The sequence below is a fragment of the Cryptomeria japonica genome, chromosome 7, assembly GCF_030272615.1.
Source record: "Cryptomeria japonica chromosome 7, Sugi_1.0, whole genome shotgun sequence".
Taxonomy (NCBI): Eukaryota; Viridiplantae; Streptophyta; class Pinopsida; order Cupressales; family Cupressaceae; genus Cryptomeria; species Cryptomeria japonica.
This window is the reverse complement of record NC_081411.1, coordinates 186,362,871-186,380,175: the sequence shown is the minus strand read 5'-3', so window position 1 is coordinate 186,380,175 and position 17,305 is coordinate 186,362,871. Positions and strand designations below refer to the sequence as shown.

Sequence of the window (17,305 nt, the reverse complement as noted above, 5' to 3'; positions counted from 1 at the left end):
ATTTAATGCATTGTAAAAAAGGTGTTAAAGAAAAAGTGACTGATTTCATTGGTAGATATAAGCATTTGTGTTCTCAAATTTCTTTTCTAGTGCTTGATAATGACATTTAAATAATTTTCATTTCTAATTTACAAAAGATATTAAGGACAAACTTATTCTTTCTGAGTTTACTTCCTTTCTGCAGTTGTGCACAACACTTCACAATTATCAACTGACTGTGAGTCAAATGGAGCAATCGACTCCTATGGCTCCGAGTGATAAGGGTGAGAGTGCTCAACAACCATTTGTGAAGTTCAAACTAAATAAAGGCTTCATCAAATTCAATGACACCATCAACAACAACAATGTGAATTCTACAATAGGTGTGCCTCCTATTTCAATATTTTTCAAAAGAGAAAGATAATTTACTCCTTTGAATGAATCTTTTCATATCATCATGTCTCAGTTGTTACAAAGAAATGTTATCAAACTTCATTAAAACCAGTTGACTCTTCTAAAGCAGCCTCACCTCTCTTTGATAATAACTCTTTTTGTCAATTTCATCATTAACCTGATCATGATACTGAGAAATGTTTTGCATTAAAAAGTAAGATTCAAGACCTGATTAATAATAATACTATATTTGTGGCAGGTGTGATTGACAAGGGAAACAAATCAGTAACTCCTCCTAATCAAAATCTTAAGATTTTTATTGATCCTTTACCTTCTCATACCTCTAACATGATTGAGACCAAACATACCTCTTTCTCTCCTTCTAATTTCACTACCATGGCTCAAAATTTGGTGAATATGGTAGAGAAACAAGAAACACCTAAGGATTCATGTATCACATTTGACCCTAGTGAGACCATTAGAGCACCTGATGGGCCTTTATACATAGTTGTGAAGATCCAAGACAAACCTTTTTGTGGTGCGCTTATTGATCCCTCTTGCATGGTTAATGTCATCACTGAAGAATATCTTTATACTTTACATTTGCATAACCAATCTATGATGATACTAATGTGGTTGTTAAGTTATTTGATGGATTTTTTTGTCCTACCATTGGCTCTATCACACTCCTTATTGAGGTTCACACTAAATCTATAGATGTCAACTTTGTTATTATTCCTTCATCCGAACAATTCCATGTGAAGTTAGACTACCCTTGGCTATCTTCCATGAAGGCTATTGCTTCTCCAATCCATAAGTGTTTGAAATTTCCCCACAATGGAGAAGTCATAACTTTCAACCATAGCTTATTTTGACCAACTGAAAGAAGCCTAGGTATTCCTATTGATTACTTTTGGCCTCAACACTTTCAATCTCTTCCATCAAGAAGTGATTCCCTCTTTCAATGTTATAAAAATGGAAGAAAGATATGATCTTATCCTTAAGCCAACCTTGCACTCCAACACTCGATAGTCCCATCATTCTTGAAGATGATGTTCTTCCTCTAACGGATAGAACTAATCTCCCTCCTAAAGAAGATTCCCAACCTATTCCTATAGATGAAACTATACCTTCTCGTAACAAGAACAATAATATCCCTCCTAAGGTTATACCTATTGTAGTCACATAAATCTGTCCATTTTAATTAAATGAATATTTCGTATTTATTTGATTAAAAATCCACTAGCCATCAATTAATTAAATTAATATTTAATTAATTCATCCCAAACATTCTTCTATTAATTAAATAAATTATTCAATTTATTTTAATTAATTCATTAAATCAAATTTCAATCAATTAAATAAATAAAATCTATTTTATTTAATTAAAATCTCCCTTTTCCTCTTTTAAATAAATTAAATCAAACATTTATTTAAATCATTATCCCCACCCCACTTGCATTTTCCTACAAATGCAACTTGCACACATTTATTGAAATAAATGAATTTTTATTTTAAATAAAATCCTATTTTCCCTCACCCACCAAATCCACTTGCAAAATCTAATCCCCTTCTAGATTCTTCTAACCCCTTCCTAATTAGCCTAATCCATCCCCTAATTATTGTCACATTCCTAAGCAAAATGGAGTCACTTCTCAAAGTCTAAAAGTCTTTGATAACCATTAAAGGCTTTCAACCTTCAACCACTTAATTCCTCAAAGTCTTTGATAACCATTGAAGGCTTCCAACTTTCAACCACTTAAATCCCCAAAGTCTCCAAAAACCATTAATGGTTAACCCAAACCCTTCCACATGGTTAAAACATTTGTTTTGACTCAACCTCTACCCAACCCAAGGGTCTCATCAAGCCTTTAATGCTTTGACCATGATTATCTCTTAATCATTTGCACAAAGGTTTATCCTTGGATTAACTCTTAATCCAGTGGATAATCTTAATTTAGGCTTGACCCTTAGCCTTTAGATAACCATGAGGTCTTCTCAGGCCTTTAATGCCTCCAACCTCTTCTTTCAACCCAACCCTATGTTGACATTTGTCACCATTTCATTGGTGTCAATTGAGCACATGGATCCCCAACTTTCAAGCTTGACCCTTGATTAAACCTTTCAATCCTGGCCATCCATTGCTCCATTTTTCTTATAAATAGAGCCCATTCCTTCATAATCCAGATCCTGAAAACTTGTATGCATCTAAGCTATAGACATTTAGAGAGCATTTTTAGCATAATCATCTAATATCTTGTTATTTTGGTTAAAATATATCATTTTAAGCATTAGTATTAGCTTTTTATTTCATAGTTGGAGCTATACTACAATCTCAATCCTCCATAAGCATCCATAGTGCAAAAAGCTGCTGAGAGCTACACTATTTTGGAACTTGGAGAGGAGAGGAACAAGGGAGAAGGAACTAAGAGTATGTTAGGAGGTATTTGGAGATGCCTCATCATGTTTGCTTTGATAGTTAAATATGCTTGCATGCTTGTAGTCTCTCTTTTGGTATGCCTTTTTAGATTAGTTTTTGATTGACTAACGCTAATGTTTTGTGTGTTTTTGTGTTATTTTATCTTAGACTAACCTTGTGCCATTTAGGAGGGCATCACCTATACTCCTAAGGTTATACCTATACCTCTTCCTCATGATGGACTTGGTCTCATTCCTACACCAAATATTCCTCCTTTATATGGTGCAGTTCCACCACCTTGCTCTTATAGAGAGAAGAGACTTGCCTCTCCTCTTGTCCAACCTAAAAGAGCTCAACCTAAACCTCCAATTGCCAAGGATGAGAATATTCCTCCTTCAACGAATATTCCTCCTTCAACAAATGTTCCTCCTTCTTCTCAACCTTCCACTAAGACTCGATAGAATTGTTGTGCAAGAGAACATCGATGAAGACGTTGTGCTCGAGCTCGTGAAGTTGTTCCCCAAACTATTCAATCTCCCAAAAATCCAACAGTGGAAATTATTCCCTTTTCTCCTAAGAAAGATGTTGAACCTAAATCTCTAAATCATAAGTTGCAAAAAACATGTGATGGTTTTACTTCTATTCATGTTCGAGCTCCTCTTTCTATAAATCTTGATGAAGAAATAGGCAAAAATGTTGTTAATGATGGAAATACAACTCCTAATGCTTCTGATAGTGAATATGAATATGTTGATGTTGACAAAAATTTATCTACAAAATTTTCCAAAGCCTTAATCCTACCTCCTAGAAACGAACAAAGTGACTTACCACATGAGCATAGTCCTTGTTTGGATCTTGTGATAGCTCCATTTGTCGTGCTTGGTGTCGCTCCTCTGGCGTGTTTCCTGCCTTCCTGAAATAGTGATCAACAAGATCAAGAGGTGGATGTCATGCTATACTAGCTACGTTAGCTCTGTAGATCGTCTACCTCTCTCTCTCTTTTCTTTCTCTTTCATGACCATTCTTCTATGCGTGTCCTTGTTCTTCTATTTTCCCTAGTAATGTCTACTTGAGGATGATGCAAAGCATTGAGATCTCTTTGTCTATTTCATGTTGACTCAAAAGACACATGTGTTCCCTTTCTTCCAAGGTAGTTTCCTTTCTTTGGGGAATGATGACTATCCTATGCATATATATACATGATATACATGAGTTATTATATAGCATACTGACCCCAAGGAAAGTGAAAACAACTCATGCTTTGTGTTTTGTGTTCATTATCCTTGGGTTTATTCCTTGATTGGGGGCTAAATCCTTGCGATAACATGCTCTCTCTCTCTCTCTCTCTCTCTCTCTCTCTCTCTCTCTCTCTCTCTCTCTCTCTCGGGTGTATCAATCTCTCTTGGTAAGGCGTGCATGATCACTTTAACATGGGGCATACACTTCGCTCATATTTTCCTTCTCAATACTTAAAGTTACTTAGTGAACTTGGCTTTGCTTTGTAATTTTTGGTATCCTTGCTTTTCATGACTCATAGTAAGGGGAACCTTACTACTTGCAATCATGGTTCCTCCCTCTTGATCTTCCATTTTATTATGTCAATCAAAGTTCTAAGATCCTCAATCCACTGGGGGCTCGATGTATTTTGCCTCCTTGATGCGGTGAAAGTCTTTCAATCTTGTTTTATTGTACTTTACCGGTAGTATTGGCATACACTTATACTCCCACTAAAGTGGGGGCCAAATGTAGCATGACCGCATTTGGGTCTTCACATTGGCAGATGAATCCCTAATCCAAACTGGAGACTTGAAACATGCTCATACCACCTGAAACTTGCATTTTCTTGCACCCCGCATTGCCTTCTCTCACTTCTTGTCCCGAATTAGGGCAAGACAGGGGTGTGGTGCCCTTGTGCCTACCCTATTTTGGGCCTCCTTCATTCAAATTGTATATTGGGCTTGTCAATCATGAGCGGGAAGGAGTTTTCCTATGTCGGCCTAAGCCATAAAATCAGTTAAAAACCCCTAATTGGCAAGTATATAAGGAGCATTCCCCTCCTATTTGCATAAGTTCAAGAATCGAAATCAAGCATAAACGATCATAAGGTGAAATTACAAAGTGACTTTGTCATCAAGCATTCAAGCATCCTTTCAAGCATTGAGAATTTCAAGTCCCCTTTCAAGGCTAGGTGTTGCATTCAAGTCAAGAATTCAACCATTGAAGAGGAGATCCCTATAACCATTCAAAACATTCAATTTCATATATTCTTTCAATTAACTCTATCTAAATTTCAATTGCATCCTCTCTTGAGGTTAATTCTACTTCAAACATTTCCTTTCATTTACTTGCAAGTATTTTTCATCATTTGGTTAATTCCAAACCGGGGTTTGACTTGAAGGCAAACCCCCAATCCCAACAACATTTCCTCCCTTTTATGTGTGTAGGTTGTAGGTGCACAACTGTAATTGTAGGTTTAGGCTTCATTTTCGAAGATGGAAAAACCCTTTTTGGTGCGTAGATTTTTCAGAGGACCAAGTATACTTTCAACCCAGTCCCAACAAATTTTGCTCAAATTTGCAGGGGAGCTTCGTCTCAACATTTTACTGCTAATTCCAGGTGTACAAATTCATCCCACATCTCTATCTCAAGATATAATCGTTTCTTTGTCATCTTCATACTTAGTCTCAAATTGCTTAATTCAACTTGTCCATTTTAAAAGAGGGTTACTTTATTTTCTAACTTTATTGTTAATTCATTTAGCATTCAATCTCTTTCCATTGAGATTGGATCTAGTGAATTCAACCACCCCTCTTTTAAATGTAATGTGTGTGAGAAGTTGAAGGGAATGCTTTGTGAAACTTTCACTCCTTTCTTGAGGAGGGTAAAGTTTTCCACTAGATATCCTCTCATCACCTTTTCAACCCATTACAATATATATATATATATATATATATATATATATATATATATATATATATATATATAAATATATATATATATATATATATATATATTTATATATATATATATTTATATATATATATAGGGGGGAGGGGAGGAAAAGATAGAAATGTCGGGGGAGAGAGTTAAAAAATAAATAGGGGTAAAAGGGGAGGGAGATAGAGGAGAAGAGAGAGGGAGAGAACTAGAGAGGGGACAAATAGATAGGTGAGAGAACTATATAGGGAAGGAGAGATGAGAGACCTAGATGACAGAAGAGAGGATTGAGATAGATAGAGGGGGGAGAGAGAGAGGTGAGTAATGAGACATGATGCAGAGGTAGATAGGTGGAAAAGAAGGAAGTAAGAAATGTAGAGAGGGGAGAGAGACTTGATGACCTAGAATGTAGAGAGAGAGGATACAAGAGGAAGAGAGAATAACAAAATGGGGGGAGCGAGATATATATGGGGGTATGTATGGATGGGGAGATAGAGAGGGAGAGAAGAAAGGGATGGATATACCTAGAGAGGGGAGGGAGATAGAAGAGGAGAGACAAAAGAAAAAAGAGAGGAGTAAGAGGGGATGGATGTAGAGGTAGACATGGAGGTAGTGAGAGACCTATGGAAGAAGGAGATAAAGAGGTAAGGGGAGGAAGAGAAGAGGAGGGAGTTCGTAAAGGGACAAGGTTAAGAAGGAGGGAGAGAGAGGGAGAGAAGGAGAGAGAGAACTATAGAGGGGACATACAGATAGGTGAGAGACCTAGATGACTACTTTTTGTGGCCTCCTTTTTGAAGTCCTTAATCTCCACCATTTTCAAAAAAAATTAGTAGTTTAAAAAGTAGACTCGAAGCACTCTAACTCTTGTTCTTGTTGCATCTTCTAATTTGGAGTGTAACTATGTTCAATTTGTCGTTGAAGTTCATACTTTGCTGTTTTCAGAATAAAAGTGGCATCTTAAGACCCCCTTTTGGTACCCACAACTTGGTGCACATACCCATAACAACAATTTTTTTTATTTTTAGGGTTGGAGTGGTGATTTCCTTTACCTTGCTCTCTAGGTTTCTTTTGTCTAAACCTTTTCCCTACATTCCATTTGTTTCTCTTTTGTCTTGCCATATGTGTTGCTTATTGGACATGATCTTTATACCTGCTACCAAGAGGAATAACAATGGCTCCTGCCGCAAAGTGGGGGAGGACAACCTTGTTGTCCCATTCGTCGATTGAGACTTGCTCACTTGGTTTCCCTTCTTTTTCTTTGCCTTTGTCTCTCATTGCAAAATTCTACCTTTTGCGCCATTTGTTGCTTACTTGCACCATTGCACCATTTGTTGCTTACTTGCACAATCTTTTTTATATACTATTTTGTTATCATATTTTAAATATTAATTTATATATAAATTTGATAAATCATGCATACTCTAACCTACTCACATAGATATAATTTTATATCCAACCTGCCATCCATACAAATGAATACCTGATATAAATGATTTTCACAAATAAATCTCGTGACAATAAAGTTTTCTCTTGATGGTGACCCATACCTAGCCTCATGCCCTAAAACAATTTTTAGCTCGCAAACAATATTAAGTTATATGACTACAAAAGCCTTGTCTCGAGCTCAAGAATCTAGCTGTAACACCCCGATATTTTTAGATCTTTTCGTTTCTTGTGAATAGATTGAAGGGGAAGCTATAGTGAGATTGGTTTTCTTCGTCGTTCCGGGAGGGCTTTGTAACATTTTCCCTGCAACTCTTGCCCATTTTGTCTCATAGATATCGTTCACAGCACGACACAATTTGTGCAGAATCTTGAGGCAAGTCACTTGTGAAGTTATCTGGTCGTAGCTTGGTAACTAGAAAGGCTATTGCAAATCGTTTACGCGAAATGTTTTATGCATCTTGTATTTTAGTAGGTTTTGAGTGTCATTCTTTTGGTTGTGGGAAGGGGGATAATTGGGAAGAAAGAGGAAGCGAACCTATTAATCTGTAGACGGCTGGATATTTTTTTGGTGTGTTTTATGTCATGCTAAAACAATTTTGTTTTTTTCTGTTAAATGAAGGCATTGGTTCTGTGGTTTAATCTATGGATGTTTACATATATGCTTAATTTTAATATCAAGTCTCAGATCTCTGGTTTTTTTCTTCACATAAATATATTTTGAATTCTGAAATAAATTAGTTATTTTAAATTTTTGTTTGTTTTGCTTTCCTTGTTCTTGAGCTTATTTTGATGAGAATTTTCTGACTCTTGTTTGATATAGGGGTTTGAGTTTTTTTGGCTTGATTTTTATCAGAGGAGTTGAAAAAGCTTTTTAAACAGTTTTCTGCAATGTTTCTTTTCTACTCATATTATTGAAGGTTCTATTTGAGAAGAGATTAACATGATTATTTTTGCTCTGCGTTGGAGAAATTGTATTTGCTATTTTCTGCAATTGTAACAGTATTCCTATTGGAGTGGATTAAAATTTGGAGTTTTTGTTTGGCCCATATTTTATAGATACATCCAAGTTTATTTGATTTCTTTTCAGTGATAAGTATGCATGCTTGAGCAGCTTGCAGATTGGGTTTAGAAAGAGAAATTAAAGTGAGATTTTAAATTACATTTTTTTTCCTGAAAGAAGGATTGATGCGTACTAGTTTTTCTTCTATTTGATGTCAGGTTGCAGGGATATGCTTTCTGATTTTTTTTGGTTTGCTGTTTAAATGCATTTTTTGGTCTGCTGTTTAATGCATTTTTTGGTCTTCCCTTGTTATTTAGGATCCAATCCCTAGTTGATTTTTAAGCTATAAAGGTCAGCTTGGTAAATAGTATTATGAGTAAATTTTAATCCTTGCTATGTCTATCCAGTATTTTATCTCATGGCTCTTTCATTCCATGCAACTTGTCGAATTTCAAAACTGCAAATATCATAATTTAAAAATAAAAAAATGTGTCGTAGTGATTGCTTAAGAAGAGTAATTTCAAATCCAGCTAGTGGTGTGGAACTCAGAGTTTGCAGCAACTTGAGATAATTTAATTTTTATTAATGTTGTTATTGTTCTGCACATAAAATTGCTTCATGTACTGTCCATTGGACCACGAGCCTTAATTCACTTTTTTCAATAGATCTTGTTATGTAGGTTTGGTAGAATATTTTTCTAGAATTTAATTACTTTATTTATAATTTTTTCAAGTATTGTGGTTGATACATTTGCAACACAGTTTAGAGGTTCATCTTATCTTTGAAAGTCAATAATTGTGGGTATGTATAAGAAAAATAATGTGTTCTTGTATAAGGTTAATTTCTAAGAGAGAAAAAAGAGGAATCATAATGGAATACTCTAGCGATTCAGAATAATTTAAAAAGAGGAATCATAATGGAATACTCTTGCGATTCAGAATAATTTAAGTTGTTAATCTTGATTTGAAATGGATGTTAGTGTAATTGAATATTTAAAAGTTTATTGCTTCCACAACATACCAAGGTTAAGATATCTGATAATTCCAATGGCATGCTTGGAAAAGATTTAGTTTATAGTGCATCAGTAACATCTAAGTTATTGAAATGGTTGTGTTTCTTGATCTTCCTGTGACATTTAGGAACTTTCATATGAACTTTAGCTTAACAAATGATCAGGATGTATTTACAACTTTATAATAGTGTGGTAAGGTGACTTAGTTTAAATGCCAAATCATCCTGAGATGCCATTTGATCATAATGTACCAAGTTCAGTAGTACTGGCGAGTAGTTAAAGGGCCCTTGTAAAGGCTTTTTTTAAAAATGTGAGCTTGACTGACTGTTTTTCGGGTTACCATTGTTGGTTTTGATCTGTCATATTACCAGTCCAAAATATGATGTTAATTTTAACAGTTGTGATTTGGAATGGCTGGTCAAAATACTATTGGACATTTTGACTCATTATTTCATTTGTAATTCCTATCTTTATAGGAGTCTAATTATGCTGTAACTGCAACTGCTCATTTTTCAGGTGGAAAATCTGAAGGAATTAAGGATTCATATACATTTTTTTTCTCCTCTCATATTCCTCCTTGTCTTCTTTAAACGTGTACCCTCCTTTGTCGGTATTGCCAAACTATATCCCCACAGCAATGTCAATCGCAGGATTGGATTCCATGATGGACCGTATGTGTTTTTTACCCATTTTTTAATAGTAGAGAGTGAAAATCTACTGTTTCCATTTGAGGTTTACATTTTAACTTTTTAAAATTTTAATCTGTCCTTGGGTGTCTCTTGATGTTTTCAGAGGCCATCTCTGTCATTACGAACGATGGACGTAACATAGTGGTATGTATGTGTATGCTTTCTGGAGTTTCCTCTGTTTGGGCTCTTTTGTTGAGAAGATGATTCAATCATTCAAATATCTGTTTTGTATTTATTGTTGAGAATTGAAATTATTTTATTTGCAGGGTATTTTGAGGGGCTTTGATCAGGCCACAAATCTTATTCTTGATGAATCCCATGAACGAGTTTACTCCACTACAGTAAGCTGCTCCTTGTTGTATATATGTTAGCATCCTCCTAATTTATTTTTAGTAAATTTAAGCCTGGTTCAAGTTTTTTAGATCTGGACCATTTGAATGAACCCAAGAGAGAGACGTTGGGGTCTCTTTGCATTTAAATTGTTTGAAAAATACTGTATTGAGCTAGGTAAGGTTGGGGTCTGTTTCATGGTGATAAAATCGACATGGAGACTGTTAAATTTATCAGGTCAAATAAAATGTGTCTTTGATTGGCTGTGTGAAGATAGCCAGAATTTACTTGGTTACTTTGCTACTTGCGCATGCTAATTCCCTTTATTTCTTTCACATGGTTAAGTAAAGCTAAAGATGCCTCTGTCAAAACTTTAGTTTTTAAAATCAGCAACTTAGATTCTGTGCTGAATGGTTTTATTGGTTTTCACTGGTCTTCTTGGGCAGGCAGGGGTAGAGCAACTTGTCTTGGGATTGTATATCATCCGAGGAGATAATATGTATGCCACTTCAACCCATTTGTTAGAGTAGATGTCTTACCAATTTTGTATTGGTTTCACATTTGGTGGCAGCTAGAGTGTTCCCATTGGTGTAGTCTGTGACATGTGCCCAATTTGCATCCAGTGCAGGCTGGAAACTTCCTTCTTGCTAGAGTAATTTCATCCTTTCTTTGCCATTCTGTAATTAAGATTAAGCATTGTGTTTGTGTCCAGTAGCGTTGTTGGAGAGTTAGATGAAGAGCTCGATTCAAACCTCGACTTATCCAAACTCAGAGCACATCCACTAAAGCCTGTTGCTCACTAATTAAGGTTTGTGTTTACATATTTATTCTAAAGGCACACACCTTGGCAAATAAGTGAAGTGTTTGTTGATCAATTCTTTTTCTAGTCACTTTAGATTCACATTATGTATCATTGGGGTTTTTCAAATACTGATTGAACTCTTTTGGATATATGCTACTCCTCTTGTGTGGTACATGGTACAGGTGGGATCGTGATGTATTATTCATTTGTTATGTCATCAGCGATTGGAAACAGGGAATCAGTTCATGAATTCAAGCTCATGAATTACAGTGATATGGTTTACTACAGCAATTGTTGAAGCTCAAATGTATGCTATCAGTGGCATTCTTGTACAATGGTAATTTCAAAAGGCTGACTACTTTCCACCTCGATGCATATGGAGTAGCGTCTGGTTTATATTGTTTCCGTCAGACTATTTGATTACTATATCAACAAGTTCTAGGATCTATACTTTTTTAATATCTATTTTTTGCCAGTAGTTGAAGAGTAGTCTCAAAATGCAATTGTTTAGTAGGTCAATACTATTTATACAAAAAATCCTATAGACAGAAGATTTAACCTCTTACAGAAAAAAGGTTGACCGATGCACACGGGTCATCCATATTGGAGTTATTCACAAAAGATGACACTTTATTTTCAATCTTGGATTTAAAGTCTATATAGAGAAACAAATATGTAGTGAAACTGCAACTCTTTTTAATGAGTGTTGTTATACTGATGTTAATTTATATTTTGTGTTCCTAGCCCTTGGGAGTGCTAATATAGCATGATTCTGTTAATTCTCATGTAAAGATATTTCTGTGATCCCGTTTGAATTTCCACTCTAATTATGTGACTGCCATGATAGGTGGTCTTGCTGAAGGCCATTATTCTTGTGTTCCTAACTTGCAAAATCTATTGATCATAAATGCATTTTCCTTAACCATAAAACATATAGTTTTATATGCTGATAATTGTCTGTAGTAACTATATATGTTCATAATTCCCTGTAGTTCATGTTATGGCATTTTGAGATATTTTATGGTTGTCTTATGAGGTATCTATTTTAAACAAGGCATCACTGTATTTATCTTCCAGTGTTCTACTCTTGTCTATGTTTTATATTTCAACAAGCATTCTTGTATGAAGCAATAATTGTTTTTGTAATTAGTACTGCTCCTTTGTACACGTCAGTTTTGAAAACCTGAATATAATGTTTATTTACTATGTGCTGTTTACATTGCATAGCTGCCCAATAAGTGATGATCACCATACTGATGTTCGACAATTTCTCTGCATACAGAAGCACTTGAATCAGGATTTTACATAGAGAATTCTTGTTTGCAGCTACAGAAACCTGATATTTTAGACCTGCCAGATACAATCATGTCTAAAATTGCTTCTAAAAGGATGTTGAATCATTGCAAATTGATGCAAAAAACTATTTTCACATAGAGTGAATAGTTAGGATCAGACCATCTTCAATAACATTTTCCTTCACAAACCTTATAGACTGTACAGCATATTTCTTCACATTTTTGTGCCATCATAGTGGATCTTGTACTTCAAAAACCAAACACCACAAGGCAAGGGATTGGCTTAACACAAAATGACAAATTTTTTCTGTTGAACAAGTGAACAACAGCTTGGTTTTCCAGATGGATACATCTTCTCACATAGTCAGTTACTTGGATAGGACTCACTGATACAATTAGGTGCCAGTATGCTGTTTGATATTATTACATTCCTTTCTGAAACCATGTGTTCATGTTACTTCAACAAAAACAGTAGTGCTACATTTGAGAGCATTTTCTCACAGACAAATAGAGCTAGCATTTTTCTTTTTGCATCAATTTGCAATGATTCAACATCCCTTTGAAGCAATTGCAGATATGATTGTGTCTAGCAGGTCTATCCTTAAAGTTTCAAGTTTCTGTAAATGCAAATAATTCTCTCTCTAAAAATGATTCAAGTTTCTGTATGCAAAAGAATTGCACAGTTTGGCATCTGTCTGTTGCTAAAAATGATTCAAGTTTCTATATGCAAAAGAATTGCACAGTTTGGCATCTGTCTGTTGTGGATGCCAATCATCCACATTTCTTCTCCTAGTGTTGTTTTTCATTTCAAGGCATACAAACAGTCTACTATAATCTGCTTTTTATGCACCCTTAAAAAGGTTTTAACTGCTTTTCACTGTAGAAAAGTGCACAACAGTGTTTCTTCTTGATGTCATTAAACACAGGTAATTTCTGTGAGCCTTAGATTCTTCAGTCTTACCTTGACTGATGAACTATAATGACACAGTAATCAACTCAATTCTCTCCGTATTTATCCATCTGGAAAACCAAGCTGTTGTCACCCATCTGGAAAACCAAGCTGGGTCTTATTTTTACTTTGGTATCCATGCAACTAACCGTCAGGTCTTGGGCTCCTACTTATTCAGTTGATGAAAAATATTAAATTTGTGCCCATGCTTGTTGTACAGAACATAATTGCTTTAAACTTTAAAGAAGAAAGATTCCAATTAGTCTGTCATCAGTCTCTCCAAATAGGCCCCCAAAATTCTATTTGCATTTTTGGAAAACACTTTGGAGGAGAAACCCTGCAAGCACTAGGTAAATTTGCGTATCCACTCCTATATATCTTTCAACATGATGGACTACCCTTAAAAAAACTATACTCTTAACAAGTGGTTTCAGGCTAGTTTGGTGTGCTTGTCCAGTTCTCCGCTAGGTGTCAAAATTTGCCGAGTATAATGAAAACCTTTAAATCATGTCAATGGAGAACTCAGGAAGGCAATATAATACCTTGAGCATAAGTTTTGTTTTCAATGGCTGTGAAATACCATTGGTCACTAGCATAGATTGTGAACCACAGGGCCTTGGTGGTGGTTAAGAGGTTCTATTCGCCAACCTTTCTTTGTTAGCCATCACAGTGTAAGCTGGAGGGCTTTGGTCGCAAGATGGCTCCTCAATTTACACTTTAAAAATTACAATAAACTACAATACAATGATCAAATAGTTGGCGCATTTTACAATACAACAAGTTTATTGTTCTGCTTGTATATATAACAGAATTCCATAACCGTTTTAGTCCAAACTATGTCAAACATTCTAGCTCTGCTGGATCTTGTCTCTATCTTAATAAATCTCAGATTACATTCTAGAGTTGGTGCATTTCACAATACAACGAGTTTATAGTTCTGCTTGTATATATAACTGAATTCTATAACCCTTTTAGTCCAAACTAATGTCAAACATTCGAGCTCTGCTGGATCTTGTCTCTATCTTGACAAATTCCAGATTACTCTGCAAAGTCCATGACTGTCAATCATGTAGCACTGGAGCTTCCTCTGGGCATCTCAATTCTTTTTTTATTCTGTAATTATTTCTTAAATGATACGACTTGGTTACACAAATATAGGCATCTCTGCCCTTAAGCTGATTACAAAATGCTGAATAAGTGACCATCTATACTAGAAGCGGCTGATCTTGTAGTTGATGTGCATGAACTTTGGATAAATTCGAAGCCAAACTTTTTATTTCTTGACTGCGTTGCGGCTTTAGGTCTGTAGTTATAGTATTTTTCATCTTTTGGGTTTTCCGAATGTTGTTGTTGGGCTACAAGGTTGTGAGTTAGTGACTGTATGCAGCTGACATATCCATAAGTTCCTGATTATGGACGACTATAGCTGTAACAAATTGTCATTATGGGTTTGTGTTCTTGGGTGAAGTGCCTATAAGGGAAGAGGTAATCCGAGATTTCTGGAATTTGCATCTATGAGTATCTGTAATACTTGTTTCTAAAGTTTGGGTAAGGGAATATTAAGGTACTATTATTTTGCTGTCAAAGTTTCTAGGTGCTATGGGTGCTGATAATGCGAGTGTGAAGCTGCGTGGACTGGTTGCCTATTTAGGCCCCCGGTCCCTATATGCATCACCCTGCAACTACTTTACCAATGGTCCATCATGGATTCCACTTTAGTTCTTTTATAGGAAAACAGTAACACACTCATCGCCATCAGCTAAATTGGTGGAAATACACCATCAAGCTTAGATGCTACATCTGACAAGTTTCTATTTCACAAGGGACTTGCTTTGCATAGTTTTGTGAATGCAAGGGTTGTAACATGGGAGCATGCCCAATTGGACTTGAACACGAAACCACCATCGTAGCAATCACTTCACTTTGTAAGGCTTATCGTGCAATGGCATTCAACATCCCTTGTATTTATTATTTTAGAAATGATTTCTAACACATTATCAATATAAATGTGTCAGATAAATGGTTTTCTTATTTTCATTATTTTATTTAGGAGAAATAAATATAGTTGATTTAATATTTCTCGTAAGGGGTCTTAAAACATTATAAAAAAAATGAACACAAATGTATTTGTTGGGAATCTTCAATCCCTATGAAACATTACCAATATGCAAATACAGTTATGGTTGCTATATCATTTCAATTAGCAACATCAAATATATACAATTGACCTCAAATATATAAGATACAAGATTTAGATGGAAAACAATTATGAAAAAAAACTCTCCTGCCTAAGGACAGTAACAAATTGTACTCGCAGGAAAGAGTTGTAATTTCACTCAATATCACTCTGCAAACCACTTCATATAAACACCTGACAAGTCTCACCCCAACACATCAACCAATTTCATCTGTACAAGCAATTCCACGGAATTCCAACTGTCGAACAAGCTCATGAAGTAGGCTGTCTCTATTCTGGCTCCAAAACGATTGAATCTGTCAGACTAACAAGACGTGTTATGTATTCTCAGCCGTCAGATAGAAAATCTACTATTGAAAATCGTGACTAAGATTGCGTGTTAGTCGCACCGTACCACCTTTTGGAGCCAGAATAGACGCGTCCCATGAAATACCAGGAGTCTTCCAAGCAGACCATTGCCATACAATGATGTTAGCATACAACACATAAAACTGACTTGACTTCTTCACATGGACAATAAATGGATGAGTGGATGCTATGCACTTGCATAATTAAAAAATTGTTGAACACAACACCTCAGCTGTGTAGGTGTCTTCCTGCGCTATAGCCAAAAGCTGTTTGTAGCCTGCGGTAGCCAAGACAACTCACTTAAGGGTTAAAGTTCCATGGAGGGGGTTTCCTAAAAAATTTCAGTGGGTGTTGCTAATATTTTAAAACTGGTGGTCCCATGAATTTGGTAGTGCAGTTTAGCTGAAAATTTTGAGTACCAAAATTTAGGGAAGTTGTTCTCCTGAAGAATGTTTAGAATAAAAAATAATAAATAAACATCATTTTTCTTCTATTTCTTTTCTGGATTAGCTAGTTGTCAAGTGCAAAAAAAAATTCAATATGCAGCCCTTAAAAATAGGGGTTTGCAATTTTTCAGGAAAAGATTTCAAATATTCTATACAATATTTTTATTTTATGAGATCTTTTGCTCCATGAAAATAGTGTTGAGACATGGACCAGCTAGGACGAGACCTTCCATATGCTGCTGGAGTGCTCTACCACTGAGCTACTGGCCCCTCTTGGATCAGTCCATTGTCGGTCCGGGTGTGGGTGTGGCTTATTTCCAACACCAACACCCCCCCTTAAGCCACTGGACTTGGCTCTGATACCATGTTGAGACATGGACCAGCTAGGACTCGAACCTAGGACCTTCCATATGCTGCTGGAGTGCTCTACCACTAAGCTACTGGCCCCTCCTGGACCAGTCCATCGTTGGTCCGGGTGTGGCTTATTTCCAACACCAACAAATAGATCCGAAAGCCCTCCATAAGACCTTACCCTAATTGCCTCTAGCTTGTATTGCCTGTGAGGATCCTCGACATGCCCTTAGCCATTGTTGCATGCACTCCAATGCTGATGCATATGCACTTACAATATCTAAGTTGTTTTTGCAACTTATTTAAACCTTGATCTGACAATGAGTTCTTTGCCAAATGACTCGTGGTTGCAACTATAGCAATATTGAGCTAAGACAAGCATTCCGTGCAATATCGCAACATCTGACTCACCACAACTTACAACGAAGCTTGTTGTAGCTATTTACTAACCTATGATTAAACACTTAAAACATAAACTTTAACTACACTCTTCCCTCACCCAGGAACCCTCTGCAGGCGAATAGCACACCAAAGTTCCTACAGTATCCAGAGATATACAATTATGTTCACCTATAAAAATCTCAAATTTTTAACATAATTAAGTTGATAATGCAAAGGAGCTTTCTGAGTGGGATGAAGAATTGTTGGTTGTGCGTTGGATCAGTCACGTTTATTGTTGTTTAGTTTCATTTCAACACTTCAAGATAAACTT

The 17,305-nt window shown here is 35.9% G+C and overlaps 1 protein-coding gene across 2 annotated transcripts; it reads left to right on the top strand.

Annotated features, from left to right (window-relative positions):
- Window positions 1–7,307: 7,307 nt before the first annotated feature.
- LOC131056379 (sm-like protein LSM8) lies at window positions 7,308–11,735 on the top strand. 2 transcript variants are annotated; one of them, XM_057990741.2, is made up of 7 exons: window positions 7,308–7,547; window positions 9,703–9,857; window positions 9,979–10,019; window positions 10,142–10,216; window positions 10,652–10,704; window positions 10,921–11,013; window positions 11,190–11,735. In XM_057990741.2, exons 2-6 carry the CDS (start codon window positions 9,824–9,826, stop codon window positions 11,006–11,008), a joined length of 291 nt encoding a protein of 96 aa, XP_057846724.1. In that variant the 5' UTR covers window positions 7,308–7,547; window positions 9,703–9,823; the 3' UTR covers window positions 11,009–11,013; window positions 11,190–11,735. The 2 variants fall into 2 exon arrangements, with proteins under 2 accessions (XP_057846724.1, XP_057846723.1); XM_057990740.2 differs by having other exon boundaries at window positions 7,316–7,547; window positions 10,918–11,013.
- Window positions 11,736–17,305: the final 5,570 nt, after the last annotated feature.

Bases quoted from the DNA above. Each gene is read 5' to 3' on its own strand.
- LOC131056379 (XM_057990740.2), top strand. From the start codon at position 9,824: ATGTCAATCGCAGGATTGGATTCCATGATGGACC. The intron at 9,858-9,978 runs GTATGTGTTTTT...TGATGTTTTCAG, and splicing joins ATTGGATTCCATGATGGACC to AGGCCATCTCTGTCATTACG. The intron at 10,705-10,917 runs GTATGCCACTTC...GTTTGTGTCCAG, and splicing joins ATCATCCGAGGAGATAATAT to TAGCGTTGTTGGAGAGTTAG.